At 38.1% G+C, this 20,043-nt stretch overlaps 1 protein-coding gene across 3 annotated transcripts in view; it reads left to right on the forward strand.

Moving 5' to 3' along the window:
* Nucleotides 1-20,043, forward strand: part of SCAF8 (SR-related CTD associated factor 8) — a 130,551-nt gene that overhangs the window by 19,816 nt on the left and 90,692 nt on the right. For all 3 annotated transcript variants that reach the window (XM_080941672.1, XM_080941671.1, XM_080941673.1), the window contains 3 exons: nucleotides 5,181-5,264; nucleotides 9,758-9,802; nucleotides 17,836-17,997. In XM_080941672.1, the coding sequence (XP_080797798.1) occupies nucleotides 5,181-5,264; nucleotides 9,758-9,802; nucleotides 17,836-17,997 (291 nt within the window). The remainder of the gene's footprint in view (nucleotides 1-5,180; nucleotides 5,265-9,757; nucleotides 9,803-17,835; nucleotides 17,998-20,043) is intronic.

Genomic DNA, 20,043 nt, shown 5'->3' on the forward strand with positions numbered 1-20,043 from the left:
CTCCTTCATGCTTTCAGACTGAGCTTATGTCCCTCCCCATAGCCCCATGATCACTTTTCCTTTACATTTCTAGTTTAATTGATTAATCTAATTTCTAGTCTGTCCTAATTTAAGCACTTTAGATGGATTCTAGTCTTTGTTTTGTTTAGTTTCTGTAATGGTTCATTGTTAAGGGCTTCATCTACATCCTGAGTTAATAGATTTCTCTATCCTATATTCAATGTCAGATCTGAGAAGTATCTTCTATGCACGATATATGTGTGTGTGGTAGATGTGTGGAGCATAGAGACCTATTTTATGGAATAAATTTTCAGCTTTCCTCCTGCACGGATCCAAGGTGTCAGACTCAGTTGCTGGCCTGTGCAGCAAGTGTCTTTACACAGAAGCCACTTAATTGGCCCTCCTGACTGTCTTCAGTTTCATAGTCTCTTTCACTGTTTAATTTTTACCCCAGGTTGCAAATTTTTGTATTTGGTAAGTGATTTTAAGGACAGATATGAAAGCTGTAATAAACAGAGCAATATCTTCATGTCATGCTTATTTCCTTCTCTCTCTCTCTCTCTCTCTCTCTCTCTCTCTCTCTCTCTCTCTCTCTCTCTCTCTCTCTCTGTGTGTGTGTGTGTGTACATACGCGCTAAATTAGAGGCCAATTCAGAGACTAAGATGGCGCCCATTGTTTTTAGTTATTTTGCTTTGTGATTCCTTTCTTACAGGACATGTTGTTTTTAGACAGAAAGATGAGCCTCGGTTGCATGCCTTATGGTCCAAATAAAGGCATAACAAGCCACCACAGCCTGCTTACATAGTGTTATTGGAGCTTCCTCCCCTTTCCTAAAAGATGCTCTACTCAAGCTCCACCTTTATTTAGTCTTTGTGTTATTTATCACAAGGAGGCATGCCCTCTCCTACATATTGGGGAACAAGTAGTCATATTAGGATTGCCCCTTATGGATTCTTCACCCTCAGACCAATTGGCCTTATTTGCTTGTTTAGCATTTATTGGGGGCTGTGGAAAGTCTCCTTTTTGTCTTTGGTTATAGTGGTCCCTTTGGGCACCAGTTCTGTTATCTGTCTATTCTTAGCAAGAAATGAACAAACACCTTTATCTCAGCTAGGACACTGTTGACAGATCAAAGAAACATTTGCACCCATCCAGCTGGATGAAGCAGTAAATGCATTAGGGTTAGTTTTGGTAGCATGATGGCTCACAGGAAGCACTATTGAAGGGCCCATCCAGCATGATAAGACCTGCATCTTAGAGCTTCCTGGGCCTGATGTGTGCATCTTGCCTGTTGAACTTTTTTCTTTTATTATATATAAGTAGCTGTCTTTAGAAACACCAGAAGAGGGCATCAGATTTCAATACTGATTGGTTGTGACCACCATATGGTTGCCTGGATTTGAACTCTGGACCTCTGGAAGAACACTCAGTGCTGTTAACCACTGAGCCATCTTTCCAACCCCTTGAACTTTGTTTACTGGAGAGAAATAAGAACTATGACTATATTTTATTCTTTTTCCCAGTGCTCTAATTGATTTACTAATAACAGTTTCACTCTTTTAATTGGTAGGAAACTTGATGCATATTTGCCTTCTTAAGGGAGAATGGGATGCTGAAAGAGCTTGGGGGCATAAAAGAACTGTGTATGTGTAAGCAAAAGCCATGCAGTGCCTAGTTTGTACAAGACAGTAATCCTGTGAGAGTGGAGCTGTCTATCCAAATGATGTCATTTAATTACCTCTGAAGAGACCCTATATCTAAATATAGAGGGGGCTGAGACTTCAAGATAAGAATTTTGAAGAGGTGAATGTGGAAATAGTAGGTGCTCAAGTGGACTACGGTTTGCAGTTTTCAAGGTTACAGCTAAACAAGAAATTTGAAGTCTCTGACTCTATGCCTGATTCTCCCAAAGAACTACAGTTTACTTAACACTTCAGTTACTTCAGCCCTTGTTTTCATGCCATCAAGTCCAGTTTTGGGCCTGAGACAGTGCTAGGCGTTGCAGTACTAGGGTGGGGTATTGGGTTCCCATGACCTGTAGTGAGACTGAAGGAGGACATGCTTGTCCAGCGTCTATACTGATGTGTTTGTTGTGGCTGTGGTTTCCTTTGGTTCATCAGATACAACTTCATGACAACATCTCTTACCTGTTGCTTCTTGTCCTTTTCGTTGTGAAAGTTATTTACTGTAGGAGGAAGGAAAGTTATTTACAGGAGGACGGAACAATTAATTATATCTGGTCAGCGTGCAGTTTTGAAAGTGTCAAAATTGTATTGGCAGGAACGCATGCGCGTCTTTCGATGTCTTTGAGAGACTTGAGAGACACCGATCCATATTTAAAAACCCTAAAACGTTATTTTGGGAAGAGATGAATTGTTTACTTTTATTTTAGATTCATACTTTCTCTTAATTTATTTGGTTAGAGTCCTCAGTCTTGAAGGCACAGATAAACCTACACTGATGTATGTATAGCCACATGTCCCATGAGGATTCTGGGACATGACCTATGTATGTTATTAATCAGTCAAATTGGCAAGGACATGAAAATGTTTTTAAAAATTTTGTTTGAAATAGTATGAATGTTAAAACTGAGTGATGAGTCTCAGTATATTGGAGGTAAAAGAATGCTCTCTAGTGAGATTATATTATTTATCTAAAAAGGAAAGACAACATTTAAGATATTAAATTAAGTAATTAAGATATTACTCAGATTCAAAAGTTAGTTTTTGTTACTTTTACCATATAGTTTGGTTATTTTGGTTCAAAGACAGTTTATTGGTGTCTTGCTACGAGAGTAGAGCTGAACAGATGTGATGATCTGTTAGGAGCACTGCACCTCACTAGTCTCTGCCAGCGTAATGAAACACTTGAGAGGAGAGTCCTCTCAGCTTCAGGTTCTACAATGTGGTGCTTGCAATGAGTTCTGTTCAGGTGACTGCCCTCATTGGCAGCAGAAACGTTTACTATGTACCTGTGATCACGGGAGGCAGGGATCCAAGGAGCTTAGTGTGGCCAAGTGAGAAACCTCTAAAGTGTAACATGAGAACATTGCCCCCTCCCCTGAATGGGTTTTCTCTTTGTAGCCCTGGCTATTCTGGAACTCACTTTGTAGACCAGGGTGTCTTCTGAGTGCTGGGATTAAAGGTGTGGACTATCACTGCTGGTCACACAAGAGAAACTTTATTCTGTTAATATTGTATCAGGAAGATTAATGACTTCAAAGGTGACAAGTGAGACCATAAAGAGAAGCTTGGCACTGGGGATTATAAAAGTCTTCCTCATTGGTGATTTAGGGAGAGGTACATGTTAACTAGTAGGCAGGCCCTGGGAGAAAGTATCTGAGCGACCAGAGAGAATAAGTCTCATTTTAAGCAGACTGTAGCAGGGCCATGAGAAGAGTACCGAGCCAAGAACAGAGGACAGGAGCCTGACCACTGATGGAAACAGCCAAACAGCCGGTGCCTTAAGAGTTTTCCTCCTGGCAGAACCAAACTGCATTTGACTATTTGATGGAAATGGGGATCTCTCCCTTCCTCTCCCTCCCTTCGCCCCCCCTCAGATAACTGTAACCCAGAACTTGCCTTATTTGTTTTTCAGGTGGGGCATGGTGGTTTAGACTAGTCTATGTTGTGACAGTTAAAGCTCAGAGTATAGATATTTAAATACTGTGTTCACCATAGTGTCACTGAACACAACAGAATTTTTAGTCACCTTTCATTTAACCACAGTTCTCTATTGTCTAATATTTCTGTCATTCTTTCAAACTATTTTCTCTCTGAGCATTACATGAGTTTTAAAACAGATCAAGAGGCAGATTGTTTTGGACCATTAGATTCCTTGAGATTTAAAAGGGGTTATTCACGGATTATTCTTTGCCACCTTTACCCTTTCATTAAGGCCCACTGTATATCCATAGCTAGCTTGGCACAATCAATGTGGACCAGGCTTCTTCTCAAACTCATAGACCTACCTACATCTGTCTCTCAAATGCTGGGCTTAGAGGTGTGCACTGGCTTTAAAAAGCTTAATTGTAATTAAATTCACAGTGTCAGCCATCTCACTTGGTCATTTTGGGTGTACTCACCACATCGTGCAACCTTGATTACAATTAACTTCAGAATATTTTCTTCACCTTCAAAAGAATTGCTAATCATAAGTTTTCCCCCTCCTCCCAGTACCTGTAATTAAAGTGTTCTACCACTGAGCTACCTCCCCAGTTTTCTTTTTAACTTAGCACAGTATTTTCAAGGACTGAGCACATGCTTGTGATATTAACCATTCAATAGGCTGAAGCACAGTTTGAGGCCAAAATGTACAGTTTAGTGAGATGTCTCACCCCTCCCTAAACAGTTTCTAAGGATCCAATTCCTCTTTATGGCCAACAGTTCAGTTAATACATAGCACGTATTTTATCATTACTTCATGTTATTTGGGTTGTTGCTATTTTTTCAGTGAATTTTTGACAGATCTTACTCGAATAGTTCTGCATTGGTCAACAGGTGCAAGGTTTCTTTCTTTTTTGAGGCAGAGTCTCACTATGTGTTGCCCTGGCCGTCCTGTCCTGGAATTTGCTTTCGTAGAGCAGGGTGACTTCAAATTCAGAGATCAGCCTGCCTCTCTTTCCCAAGTACTGGGATGAAAGGTGTCTGCTACCACTTTGAGCACCAGAGGCACAGATTGTAATGGGAATGGTTATCTTTAGCTCGTTTTTAGGTGTGGATTTGAGAGTGGAGTTCCTTAGATCACATCACCATGCGGCTGTATGTGGGGAGGGGTCATACACATGCCATAGTGAGCCTGTCTAAGGACAACGTGTTAGAACTGGCTCTCCATTCCCACCTTGTGGATTTTGGGGAATGAACTCAGATTGTTGTTAGGTTTGGTGGCAATCCCCTCCCCCCACTGAGCCATATTGCCAGCTCCTAAGCAGAATCATAAAGTTGCTGTACCATTTGGCATTCATTATTCAGTTTCTTTTTCTGACTTACTGACTACAACAGAGCAAGTGTGAGGTACTAGCTGATTGTAGTTTCCCGTTCCCTGTGCTTAGTGTTGCTTTTTTTTTTTTTAAATAAAGATGTCTCTTAGGTTTCATTGAGAATATAAAAAGTCTAGTAGTTTCATGATTGTTTGGAGGTATTTGTGACATATTTAACATTTGCTTTTCTTTTTCCTTCAGTTGTATTCGCTGAATGACTATAAGCCACCCATTTCTAAAGCAAAAATGACCCAGATTACAAAGGCAGCCATCAAAGCTATTAAGGTGAGTAACAAACTTTACTTTTGTGTCTTCAAAAGAAAATAACCCTTGTATTTGTGTGTATATATGTATATGAGAGAGAGAGAGAAAGAGAAAGAGAATGTACCTGTGTCATGCATAAAGGGTCCTGCAGAATCCAGATTGTATCAGGCATTTTCCTGCATTGCATTCCATCTTTTTTTTTTTTTTTTGAGATAGTCTGTGGGAAAGTATTAAATTGTCAATTTGACACAATCTAGAATTAGTTGGGAGATGGGCTTGGGTATGCCCGTGGGGAATTTCCTTGATTGCTTTAATTGAGGCATGATGGAACTGTTGCCCTACTTAGCATCCTGGCCTGTGTGTACAGAATGGGAGCGGGCAGCAGCAGACATCCATCATTTGTTGCTGCTGTTGCTACTTTAAATTCTAACTTTGTCACTCAGTGTAGGGTGTGCTCGTGAGTGCTTGGCCTGATCTTGATCCTGTCTCTCCTTTCACCACAGGATATGAAGGTTGAACTTATGCCCTTGAGTTTATTTGGGAAGTACTTTTAATCACTGAGCCATGTCCCTGCTTCTTTCTCCTTTGACTGTGGATATGTGTGACCCAGCGTCTCAGGTTTCTGCTTCTCTGACTTCTCCAACATGACAGACTGACCTGGAATTGTATTTAGTTGGCTTTCATTAGGATATTGTCACAGCACCAGGAAAACAAACTATTTAGTTAGAGCTCCCTAAGAAATAGAAGGGTCTATTTAAATGGCATTTACTAGAATGGTTTTTCAGACTGTATTTTGAGCAGTCCACCATTGGACATCTCATTATAGAAAGAAAGGCTAAGAATCTGGTTGTTGTTTTCCCAGTCTGGTGCTAGAGTCCTGGAAGCTACCTAGCAAGCTGCCAGTTTTCAGTCCTGTGTTGGAATCCTGAAGAAATAGGTTTAATGCCAGTAAAGAATAAATGCCTCAGCAACAGAATAGATGAGCTTGCAGGTAAGAATGAGGGCAAGTAGAAAAAAGCCAAAGCTTGCTTCTTTCTTGGCCTTCTATGTGGGCTGCCAGAAGGTGTGGCCCAGAGGTAAGGTGGGTTTTGCCACCTGAAATGATCTGATTAAGAAAATCCCTCATAGATGTGCTCTGCAATTTGATATTTAGTTGATTCCAGATGTAGTTGACAGCCAAGATTAATCTGAATTTTGAAACAATCTGACAGTCATGTTTCTTTTCCTCTTGCTTAAATTCCAAATGAAAACAATTAACAGCCCATAATTCCACCTACATACAACTGCAGATGCACTATGTATTTCAGAATAGGTAGCTCTGTCTCTTGAGAATGACAGTATGTCAGCTGTTACCTCAATCTGCATCACATTATACGAAAAAGATAAAATAAGGCAACATAAATATCTATGTGCATGAGCACAAACACCTTAACAAAGAGGACAAAGCACTCATGTCTGTTACAGCTGTCCTTTCTGCATCTGTTTGCTTGAACCTTGCTTTTTTGTGGATGCTTGAGAACTGAGCTCCAGCCTTCATTCTTGTTTACTGAGTGAGCTGTTTCCCCAGCCTCTCCCTAGTATTTTAAAATAATAGATTTTATTTTAAATAATACAGCTTTACAGTATTAATACATGCTCATTGTGGAAAATAAATCTGCCACTTACTCCCCCTCATTTACATAAAAGCACATTTTGAAAAGAATCTTCCAGCTAGAGAGAGGTTCAGTGCACTGGCGTTGCAGAGGGCCTGGGTTCAGTTCCCACCACCCACAGTGCACCCATCACTGCTGGCTCATAGCCCTCCAGTTTTAGCTGGTTCAGTGCTTTCTGACTCCCAAGGCCACTGGGCACACACCTGGTTCACACATGTACATGTAGGGAAAACACTAATACACAGAAAATAAAGTAAGCCTAAAAAAATCCTTTAAAAAGGCTAAAGAAAACAGTCTTATAAATTTTCATTTTCCTTAGCATACAGGTGTTAGTTTGGATATAACCACACCACAGAGCAAAGGTGTTCTGATACTGTCATTTGTCACCACACTGACTGCAAAATCTTAAATATAACTTGGTAAAAAACTTGGAACTAAAATTCAGTGGTTTTTTTCCCCCTCTTGTTTTATATAGATCTGAAAACAAATTATGGAAAATAATTGGGCTTCATAGTATATAAAGTCCTTGAATTTTAGGAAGAGGCCATGGGGAGTTATTGAGTGCTCTGACACACTGAGCTTTGAGCCTGTACCAACTCTTCTATACTCTGGGAAAGTTTGGACTCTCTGGAGATAAACACATGACTTGTTCAAAAAAATCTTTTGACATTCAGTCATATATAATTTCTTGTCTCCTGGTCTAAGATTTCCTTCTAGCAAGTATCTTAAAGATGAATGATTGCTTCCAACTAAGTAGGTACTAACATGAACATTTAGTGATTAAAACATTAATTAGCTCTGGGCTGAAGAGAGATGGCTCAGTGGTTACGAGCTCTGACTGCTCTTCCAGAAGTCCTGAGTTCAATTCCCAGCAACCACATGGTGGCTCACAACCATCTGTAATGGGATCTGATGCCCTCTTCTGGTGTGTCTGAAAACAGCAACAGAGTACTTATATAAATAAAATAAATCTTTAAAAAAAAAAAACGAAAAAACATTAGCTCTGTCTAGACCCAGCAGCTATTAAATTATCTTTTGAATCATAGCAACACGTTAACTTACAAATAACTTGATTTTTTTTTAAAGTTAAAAAAAAATTAAGTTTACATATGTGTGTATGTGTGTTTGCCATGGCACCTGCTTAAAGATCAGAGGACAAACTTATAGGTATTAATTCTTTTGTGTGGGTCCTAAAGACCAAACCCAGCTTGTCAGTCAGGCTTGTGTGACAAGCACCTTTACTTGATGAGCCTTCTTGCCAGTCTTTGCTTGTGTGTGTATATGTGTGTGAGTGTGTATGTGAACCCCCATATTTTTATGTAAACAAAAGAAACAAAAATCAAAGATGAGAAAGCCCAAAAATTATGAAAGAGGTTAGGTAATTAGTCTGTTTGAAGTGCATCAGATAGGCCTGGTGTGCATAAGCTTATTCTCTTGTAGTCTACACTGCTGCCAATGATCTAACTTTTTTGTACCTTAATACCAGAAGTACTTGTCTGAAAAGTTAGTAATTGGTATATTTGATGAGAAACTGTTCATCAGAGTACTTGTTAAATGAAAAGATCCTGTGAAGTATTGTTCTAGCATTATTTCCTATTTCTAGATGTCAGAAGAGAGTAATAGACAAGAAATAGTTTTTGTCAATTGAGAGTAACTCAATTTCTACAGTGCACTATATTGTTAGGGGTTTTATTATTGTCTTTCATAAATTATTCTAGTTTCAGAAAAGTTGTAGATTCTGATAAGTACTGTTTTATCCCTTTGCTCCATCAGTCAGTTACTGTTAATTCTATATTTCTACTCCATGTCACTTGTTAGCTTTTCGGCAAGATAAAAGCATTCACATGCACGCACCATGCACAGACCCCAAGACTTTCAGATATCACTGATGATAAGTCTCTAATACTTGTATTTAAATCTCCTAAAAATGTAGACATTTTCTTAGAAAGCACCCAAACCACAGTATGTTGATCATAAGTATGAAATTCATTTGGGTAAACTGCTTTCATGCTAATATGTTTACAGTCACCCTGTATACACATTTCAGTGTTAAAGCTTTAGTTCTTAATGTCTCTTCAGTCTGAGGACAGGATTATCCTTTATAAAGCAGAAGTCATGAGACTGGAAGTATAATTCAGGTTCTTCAAAAGAGAAATGTTCTAATCATGGCGTTACTATTGACATACTAAAATTTTATTGTTTATAATTTCTATCCTATTTAATTTCAGGTTTATGCTGAACATTGTACATTAATCTAAGTGTTTTTTTCATAATTGATAGTAGCTCATTTAATTTTGTATGATTTGTTAGCATGTTGTACATTCTTCCCCCTGCCTACAGTTGATACAGGCTCTCACATTTATTAATGTACCACTGGTTAGAGTAACTTGCTTTTTCTAGTATTGTTCTTAATTTAGGTATTAAAATGACACTGTAGAATGTGGTTACTTTTTCTTCTCTGGAAAGAGCATAACATTGTCAGTGTGCAGCAGTATTTGTTCTCAGTAGAACTTGTCAGAGTGTACTTTCCTAAAGATTCCTTTGTTTTTGTTTTTTGACACAGTTTTCACTGTGTAGCTGAGATTGGCCCCAGCTTGTCATCACTTAAGTTTCATCCTCCCTGGTGCTGAGATTGCAGGCATATACTACCCTGACCAGCTAGAGTGGTTTTACATAAAACACTTTAGATACATTCACCATGTATGTGTAGTACTTCAGAGGATTACTTAAAATACTCAGTATGGCTAGTTTCCTCTAAAGGTGAGTGATGTGAATCATTTATCATTTTAATGGACCTGTGGTTATCAGAAAAATTTAATCTAGCAAACTGATTTTAGAATAATGTTTTTTCTTTTTCTACAGTTCTATAAACATGTGGTACAAAGTGTTGAGAAATTCATTCAGAAAGTAAGTACATATTCTCTTTCCTACCTGGGCTGAATGTGCTGTAGTTTGTACTGATGCTTATGTTCTCATTTATCCATTAGTTATTTACTTCTAAATGTCATTCAGCTTAAAGCGTATGAGTGTTTTACCTACCTGTATGTGTACCAGGTGTGTACTGGATCCCTAGAAATGGAGTTAGAGTTGGCTGTGATAACCGTTTATGCTGGGAACTGAACCCATGTCCTCTGCAAGAGCAGCAAGTACTCTTCTATTAACCCTTAACATTCTCCTTTAAATTAAATGTTTGAGCTCAAGTTCTTTTGATGGACTCAAAAAAAGGAACTCCAGGAGTAGCAGATACAGTTCTGCCATTGGGGTGCTGGAGCAGCATTCCATCGCCAGCTTTTTGTAAAAGAGCCTGTGTAAGCACACAGTGTAGTCCTTGCCGTTGTCCAGGTAGAAGGTGAGTGATTGGGACATCAAGCTGTGGTTGGGCTCAGCCAAGTAAATGCCCTTCCAGACTATGCAAGGTTCCTTCTCAAGACAAAAAGGAACTTCAGTTGTTTTGGTTCTGGTTGAGAAATAAAATGAAAGGACTGTTTTCATACATACGAAAATGGTAGCCTTTAGGCATACATTTTTGTTAAATTTTTCTCTTTTGAAAAGTTATGTCATTATGATTTTTTCCCCTCCAAATGTTACTAGTTCTTACTAGTCTTTTTAAGCTATATACTTAGAGAACAACTCTATGTTTATGTTAAATACGGGTTAAATTATCATCTCCCAACTATTATTTCCCTCATTCATTTTGTCTGAGCCACCAGTGCATTAAGCAGTGCTACAATCTTATTTTATAGACCTTTTAGCACTTTTTTCCAGGGAAAACAAGGCAGATAAAAGCTGAAATTCACAGTCTTGCATACTGTTTTAGTTACAGTTATTAGTGCTCTGATGAAACACCATGACCAAAGCAACTTAGGGAGGAAAGGACTTAATGGCTTAGGCTTCCACAGCAGTGCTCGTCATCAAAGACGGCAGGACAGGAACCTGGAGGTCATGGAAGGGTGCTGCTTATCGTCTTGCTCCCCGTGGCTTTCTCCTGTTTTCTTATAGAACCCAGGATCAGGGTTCTATAAGGCCAGGATGGTCCTGCCCACAATGGGCTGGGCTCCCCTATAATCATTAATTGAGAAAATGCCCTACAGCTTGGACTTACTGAGGCATTTTCTTAATTGAAGCTCTTTCCTCTCAGATAACTTTCTTTAGCTGTGTCAAGCTAACACAAAACTTTCTAGCATACGATCTTATTTTATTAGGGTCTCAGTGTCTCATCATCCATCGTTCTTGGTACTTTTTGTTTCTGGAAGGTCTGTGTAAGACTTATGCTTAATTAACTTGCATTTTACTGACTTATACTTGGCATTAACATTTAGCAAAGTTGCAGTATATTATGGAAAGTGAATGGATCAAAATAAGATCACTGAGTTTTTAAGCTGGGTTGTCTTGAAGAATTGATATAACCTGTTCTTGTTTCCACCCCTCTTTTAACAAAGATTAATTAAGCTGGGTGTGGTGGTACAAATCTTTAATGGTAGCATTTAGTAGAGGCAGTTTGATATCTGTGAATCCAAAGCCAGCACCATAGTGTGCTTCAGGACAGCCAGGGATATTTAGAGATTGTGTCTCACAAACCAAAAAAATAAAAGATTAAAAAACCAAAAATTGCTCTGCCCCTTTTCTCTCTGACCCCTTTGTTCCCCTCATTCCCCCATGTGTCCTGCCTGGCCTCCTCTGTCCTCTCTGCCTCTACTCCCTTCTCAACTTTCCTTCTCATCCTCCAAGTACACTCTATTCTATACTACCAAAATAAATAAATAAATAGTTTATAGTTTAAAATTTTTATGTGTATGAGTTTTTTTTGCTTGCATGTATGTGTGTGTACCAATGGTGTGGCTGATATTCATGGTGGGCAGAAAACATCAAATTTCCTGGAGCTGCAGCTGTGTGAGCTGTCATATGGGTGTTGGGAGTCAAACCCAGGGTCTCTGGAAGAGCACAATATGCCCTTAGTTACGAGCTGAACCTCTTTCCACCCCTCATTTTCTTTTTTAAAGATGTTTTCTCCATAAAATACACTTTGTGATTAAGTAGTTTAGATAAAGTCTAAAGATAAATCAAACTGTAAAGTACAGCATTAGTGACCTAAACATTTCCACCAGTGTAAATCCTCTTAAGTCTAAAGAGTCTAATGTCTAAGCCAGCACTCTCAAATGGGAACTGTGTAGGGAATGTTGCTGAAATGCACTGTCACTGAATTTTGGGGAGGAGCAGCATGAGAAGTTTATTTCCTCCAGTTTCAGGTTGATAACTTAGCTCCTCATTGAGAAGCCAATTTGCATAACAGTCAGGTTTTATGGGAAAAAAAGAAACCTTACTGATAAGTTTTTTTTTTGATGGATGGGATTGGGGTGGAAGAATGTTTGGTCAAGTAAGATAGTTAAGACGGTTGTATAGTTAAGTAATAACTCATTTGTTATTAGGTCAGTGTGTAGCACGTCCTTTTGAGTAATTTTGGGCGGCAGCATACTGTATAGAATCAGCATACCTAATGTTAAGACTCAATCTATATTGCTCCAAAATCCTAAGATTTTAAAATCAGTGTATTACTCTCTTAACTTTATAGAGAATGTTGGACAGGTAGCTTTTGAGATAGTCCTGAGCTCAGTGTCACTCTTGAGCATTAGCCTAATTGTTATATGTATAAAGTGGTTTCTTCCTTTTTTTTTTTTTTTTTTTTTGTATTGAATTCTCTTGATTGTTCCACAGGTTAAGCATTCACACACTAATAAGCATCTGATTACCTTTTGACTTCCTAATAAAGTGGCCGAGAACATTCATGTTCTAGTCGTGGGGTAAATGCAGGTTTTCATGTTTTTTTTGGGGGGGATAATATTTATGTTATGGAAATTGCCAAAGTATTCTCCAGATTGGCTGTACCATTTCATGCTGCATTACACACTGTAAACAAACAATCCAAGTTCAAGTATGTAACCACTTGATGCTATCTATGGTCCTATGTGTTAGTCATTAAAGTTTTGTAGATAAAATGATGGGTGGTGGTGACATGCAAAATAAACATTAAAGCTGATTTGTAGAACACTGGGGCCTCAGCTTTGATGTGATGAATGCAGCCAGAAAACAATCTATGTTCTGACAATTCTCTGCTCTTTTCAAGTTACATACTTAGATATTTATTTGTGTGTCTGCATGTGCATGTATGCAGGGGTATGTGCATGTGAGGAGGACAACTGGAGTCAGTTCTGCTTGGGGCCTGGAGATGATCATGCCTGGAGACAGGCACATTTACTGGTTGAACCATATCTCTAGCCTGTCTGCTTTTATAAGACTGAAGCAAAGAACTACAGACACTCAGGAATTCTAAGTTTTAGCAGTACTATTTGAGACAGCTCTTAATAGTAACCCTGTGTTTGTATTATAAAAAAAATCAGTACATGTTAGTTTGTAATAATTTTGGAGATCCCATGACTTTTATTTACCTGTTTGAAATGCATTAGATAAGTCTATTTAGCTCCATTCTGGAAGTTTTATGATTAATCAAGCTCTTTTTTTTTTGTCCACGTGAAGCTTGTCATTTTATACGACTGCTACAAATTCATTTGTCTCTTACACTCAGGGTTGAATGCTGTCACTGAGCATTGTGTTTTAATGTAGTGCTGTTGTGGCTACTGTTAACTACCATTAGGCCTGCATGTGATCTTTCTAGGTCCTGATAATACTCTGTCAACTGTTACTGCCTAAGTTGAACACTTGGCTTTTATTAACCTTTAAATTTCCTGCCATTGTGTTGATAATAGAAGAGACTCACTTGTCATTTTCATGAAGCAGACTTGAGACACAGATAATGTTTTCCTTCAGAATTCTTGATCCTATGCAAATACCTGTTTTATATTTTAATTATCTGTACATGTGTCTGTGATTCTGTGTGCTACATTTGTGCAGTTGTGCTTAGAGCCCAGGGGCATTGAATCTTTATAGAGCTGCACTTAGTACCAGTTTTGGCTACTAGTTATGGGCACAGGGACCAGAACTCTGGTTCTCTGCTATCAGAGTGGGTTGTTAACTGCTAAGCCATTTCTTCATCCTCCAACTATGTGTTTTAAAATGAAGCTAAAGCAGTTGGTCATCCTTTGCTACGCTTAGTTTTTCACCTGTTGCTGTTTTCTCAGAAAGAATGGCAGCCTTTTAAAGGGCGTTTGTTGAAGTTATTTTTGTTATTTTGTTTTCCCCACTTAGATATGTACATTTTTATGTATCATCCAATCTTAGTGAAGATTGACTGATTGTGTACATACATAGTCTTCGCCCTTGGTGTATAAAGATCGGGGTATTTAGGTAATTTGAAAGGAATTTCTTCCAGAGGCTCCTTGTCCATATGTGATTTTTACTAAAATTTCTTTGCCCTAGGACATTTTTGATAAGTTCTAAACCCCACACTAATCTTAGTTTATATTTCACATACACTGTGCCCTGCTTATGATGAGATGCTTCTGCCCAATGCTTTACTTTTTATTATGAAGTACATATGTACATGTACAGAAAGTGGTCATAGACACATGGCTGTGTTTTTATATGGACAAGACTTGTGTAATTGCTACTCATTTCTTGCAGTCAATCTAAAGCTGGCCGACTCTTTCTAATCTCTTGCATTTGTTTGCCCAGGTAAGCACAGCCAGGCTTTGCTTTGTCCTTGTTTGCTGCTAAAATAAGCATGACTTTTGTTTTTAATTATTTACAGAATATTAGTTTCTATAACCCACATGGACAATACTTTCAAAATTAACAGCACAGCTAAAGTTGCTCAAAATTCAGACTTTATATACCACTAAACATTCGGCATTGCATAGACCAGCTTTTCAGATATACAGAATTTCCCACGAGGTGTCGTCCTAACGGTACCCAGGGTTAGCTACCAGCAGCATCACTCAGTCATGTACAGGTATAACCACTTGCATTTCCCCCGTTTTCTTTCTTTCTCCTTAATGGTGACTTTTAATATGTGAAAGTCCCAGCTCAACTTTCAGTGGAATTACTGAGTGAGATGTATTTACTTACATGTTGTATAGAATGGTGCCAAACTTGCCTAAAGAAATCCTTGTTAGATAACCTTAACTCATGATTGCTACAAATGCCAACTTGGACATAATTCATATCTAACAAGTACAGTTAAAGGTGTAGTCACTCTGTCCTTACCTGCCTTCCCCCACACCCCTAAGAGGGCATCCATCTCATTACAGATGGTTGTGAGCCACCATGGGATTGCTGGGGATTGAACTCAGGACCTCTGGAAGAGCAATCAGTGCTCTTAACTGGTGAGCCATCTCTCCAGCCCTTTCTTACCCTTCTCTTAAATAAGAGTTTCCTGCATCATGAGATTGAAAGTTACTGGAATATTTTTGAAGATGGTGTGACTCAGATAATCTAACATGGTAATAACATTAAAAGTGGTTTGGAGGTGAGACATGATGTGCATCCCTGTAATCCCAGGTACTCAGGAGAATATGATCATGGGTTCCCAGCCCCTGTATAGAATCATACTGCGACTGTGTCTTAAAAGCAAGCAAACAAACAAACCACATCATCAACAACAAAATAATTCAGATTTAAAATGTCAGGAAGACTTAGGAAATTTTACTTTCAGTCTGAGAGAATTTTTGAAAATTTTCATGTCAACTATTTATGATTTGTTTCCTAGAGTTAAATTATTTAAAACATGACATTAAAATATTTTGCTTTTTTATTTGTGCAAAAATGGCATAAAGGGTTGTGAGAAACCTGTAGTCTGTTCATGTAAAGATGGTGGTGGAAGTGTTTGTCTGGATGCATTGCTTTTGGCTCTAGGGCTGCTGCCCTGCCAAAGCCTCAGTCTGCGTTTCTCTGTGGAGGCAGCTGTTTCGGGTGGGCACTAATGCATTGTCAATTTGTCCTCAGTTTGCCATAGTTAACGGAAAACCTTTTTAACCAAGTGGATTTTATTTTCATTAACATTTTTTCTGAAATGTATTGCTTGGACAGGTAGCTATGTAGGCAGTTTTGGCCAGATACGTGGACTAAAGGGAAGTGGGGGTGGGGGCCTTGAGGAGAATCTTCAGGGTTTCAAAACGAGCAAACAGGTGTTGTTTTGATTCAGTTTCTTCAGATAATAAATATTCAAAAAGTACCCTTATTATTATTACTACCTTTGAGGGACTGCAGCAAGCATTTAGTAGCAAACAAAACAACATTGTCTAGAAACGATTCCTTTGAATTAGTTTAAATTTTTCTTGAGAAGGAAATCTGAAGGAACATATTAACTATCCGCTAAACTTTTTGCAGGGTTAAAATATTCATTGGGTTGGCTGTAAACATCATTAAATGGCGGCCTAATGTTTGTTAATGATACATAAAACCGGTATGATATGTTAAAATCTCTACTTTAAAACAAGCAACTCCAGTACAACCAATTTAAACTTATCCCCAGGTACAGATGAGTGAGACTCAGGTACAGATGAGTGAGACTCAGACAATTACTAGGGTCACCCCTCATCTATGTGTCTAACTGCTGCCCTGGCTACCTCCCCAGCAGTGTACCCCAGATACTTGCTGTTTCTCCTGGCCACGTGCTCCTGGTTCCTCTCCCCTCCTGGCGGCTTCCTCCTCTCCTTTCTTCCTCCTTTTCCCCCTTGTCTCTCCTCTCTCTTCTCCACCCCCAATCAGGTAACTCAAAACCCACCTATTTCTAATCCCTCCAGTAATTGGCTGTAGCCAGTTTTATTTAGCCAATAGTTTTAAATCAAGGAACAAGGTTTACACAACAAAAGCTTGTAAACTTGAGAATTCCCTAGTAGGCCCAAACCTTTTAGCACAGAATTTAGCATTACAATACATAGCCACAGACCAAACCCCCAACAAAAATCTTTTAAAACCGAAAAGCTGTATTTACAGATTTGTGCTGGGTTTGTGCATGATTTTAAATATGTTGAGTCCCAAGAAGTGTTTTGTGTTAGTTTGTTCAGTGATCTTAATAAATTTGAGTGTAATATTGGACATAATTATACCTAGAAGTACATCCTCCTTTGTGTTGTAATTTTGTTTTAGTTAACATGTTTTTAAAGTGGGGTTTTTTTGGGGGGGGCTGGAGAGATGGCTCTGTTTCTAGCACCTGCATGTCAGCTCACAGCCACCTGCAACTCCATTTCCAGGGAATTGTCCTCTTCCCGTTTGCAGGCCCCCCACTATGTATGTGGTGCACATCCATAAGCAGAGGCAAAATACTCATATTTGGAGTGAATAAAGAAAGAGACATCTGAGTTTTTTTAGGTTTCTTGTTCTAGAAAGGAAAGCTTGATTCCAACTATGCAAGTTAGGAAACGCTGTGCTAAGTAGAGAATCTTTAGCTTACAAAATACTTCAAAGTAAGTTAAAAAGATACTGACCCAGTGGTCTAGTTTGAAAACATTGGAATGTGTTGGTGTTTGCAAAATTTCCTAGAATTTTTATGGTGGTAGTTTCATGTCTCTTTATAGATGAGGTATTTGAGACAATCTTAAATGTTTGGTCGGATGATATATTTAGCATGTTATAATGGCTGTTTCATTCGTTTTTACTGATACAGATATGTGAGCAATGGAGTCTAATCCATGCCTGCAAAGCGCTTTCTAACCCTTTCCTGATTTTGCTTCCATTGTTCTAGCTTTTTAAATTCTTAAATGATTTTTTAAAAGAATAACATCTATCGGGTTGCTTTTAGTCTCTAAGGTCAGTTATACAGTGCTAGTTTGGAACTCGTGAGTAACAGTTAACCTGAATGCATTGAATAGCCAATGTAGATTCTGTTCCAAGTAGATGCTATTGCGGATATGAATGGTTAAGAACTAGGCAGAGTCTAGTTGCCTAGTTACTGCAGCCTGAGCAGTGTTTCTGCTTAAGTGGGATTTATGATGTGTTCTCTCAAGGATTTTAAAATTCTGTCCCGTCCCCCACTCTTCTCTCATCAGTGTAAACCAGAATACAAGGTACCTGGACTGTACGTCATCGACTCCATTGTGCGACAATCCCGGCATCAGTTTGGTCAAGAAAAGGATGTGTTTGCACCCAGATTTAGCAATAACATCATTAGCACTTTCCAGAATTTATATCGTTGCCCTGGGGATGACAAGGTATGGTATTACTTTATTAAGGACATGTGGTACTCTCTTAGAGTCTCAGACTACTTTATCCTATTTCCTCTGTTGACAGTTACTCTTAGCTACTCTGATCTTTAATATTTAATTATTGTAACAGCCACACTCGTTTTACTCTTAGAACTTTTAGAGAGTAGAAAGATGCAATTTCCTGGCTACTTTTTAATTTATTGAAGCAACTTTTGTGAAAGATATAGGCTACCGAAGTATTTTGAAATTACATTAGACATTTAGTCATACATACTGCCACTTAAGGATTGTGCTGATGTGAGTTGGTGTTTATATTTCAGTTTTGTGGAAAATGGACCTGCCAAGCAGTTCATAGAAAAGTACATACCAGATTTCTTTTGTTGAAATTTTCTTTTTCTTTTTCTTTTTTTAAGATTTATTTATTTATTATATATAAGTACACTGCAGCTGTCCTCAGACACACCAGAAGAGAGCATCAGATCCCATTACAGAAGGTTGTGAGCCACCATGTGGTTGCTGGGAATTGAACTCAGGACTTCAGGATATGATATCTTTTTTTTTTTCTGTTTTTAATAAAAGCTTGAAAATGGTTAAGAGAGAGTAAACAGGGCTGGTGGTGGCTCAGCTGTTAACATTTACTTCTCTGTTAGTGCCCTAGGGCTGTCATCCCTGCACCTGGATCAGTCATGTAGCTTACTAATATCTGTAACCCCAGTTTCAAGGGATTCAACACTCTCCTGCATTTTCTCTCTTCTTATACACACACATACACACTAAAAAAGGAGAGAATGGGTGAGGGTTTTATAAGGAACAATCAAAAATCTAAGGCTTACAACAAGACTAGTTTTATTTTTAATCATTGTCATGTCTTGAATTTAAAAGTCAGTATTACAGGAATAAATTTATTGTAGCATATTCTTTGTAAATATTCTTGGATATACTTCCTAGCAGTTCTTGTATTTTGTTCTAATTATCTTGGTATTATGATAAACCTAGCTAGTAGTCCTAAAGAATGGTTTAGATGTTCAGTCACCTTTCTTAATGAGTTCTAATAATGAAATTCCATGTAAAATAATACATGAATTTGAAATAGTAACCAGCAACACTGATTTTGAAGTCATACTGTTTTTCTTGAATTTCCAACAACTACAGTATACAAATCCATCTTGATCTTGTGGGTTTCATGAATAACATCTCTCAGGATAGTCTTTATGGGTGAGGCATTTTACAGACCATATGTGGAAAGATTAGCTGAGTCTGTAATCTCAGTAAAGGAGGGATGCGTATTTACAGATACAGAACGATATTGCTGGGGTTACTTTAAAGAACTTAGTATCAGACTTTGAGAAATGTTTATGTAAGCCTAAAGAATGCCCGGTACTTTGAGCACTTGCACTGTGCAGAGGCAAGAGTTGAATGAGAGGGCTTGAGCCACTTATTGTATAATTTTTTATTCATCATTTGAAATATGAAATTTTATACAATTGCATGTTACTTAAAGTGAACCAAATCTTTATTTTACATATTTAGCTGTTTTTTTTCTTGATGTTTATATAACTGCTTTTTTTTCCCTTTTCCTTAAAAAGTAACAAATAGCCTTAGAATAGTAGTAATTGGTAGTTCTTGGGTATAGAACTTTTATATTAAATAGTTGTGATTCAGCTTGTTCTGTGTTGTCATTAAAGGAATGGGGATGGCTTTTATTCTTTGGGTTCAGGTGATTGTTACTCTGATGTAAGTCTATAGTCTGAGTAAACTACTTGTATTTCAAGAAATGGGAGTAATTGATGTTTATTTAAAATAATAAAAATAATATGGCGAAACATTTTAGAACACCCTTTTTTGTTGGGCATGTACTTACCTGCAGACCTGATGTTTCTGGGATCTGTGAACCCTTCCTTCAAACAAAAAGACACTTAAGTAGAAATCTCTCTGTTCACTAACTCTTGAGTATTCCTGATTGTAACATGTAGATCTGTATAATCAACCCAGTCTTTTCGAGTTTATATTATCTTGAGTAAGATATATGCAAGAATTGAGTCACTAGAGTTT

This window comes from Micromys minutus (assembly GCF_963924665.1).
Source record: "Micromys minutus genome assembly, chromosome: 30".
NCBI classification, from domain to species: domain Eukaryota; kingdom Metazoa; phylum Chordata; class Mammalia; order Rodentia; family Muridae; genus Micromys; species Micromys minutus.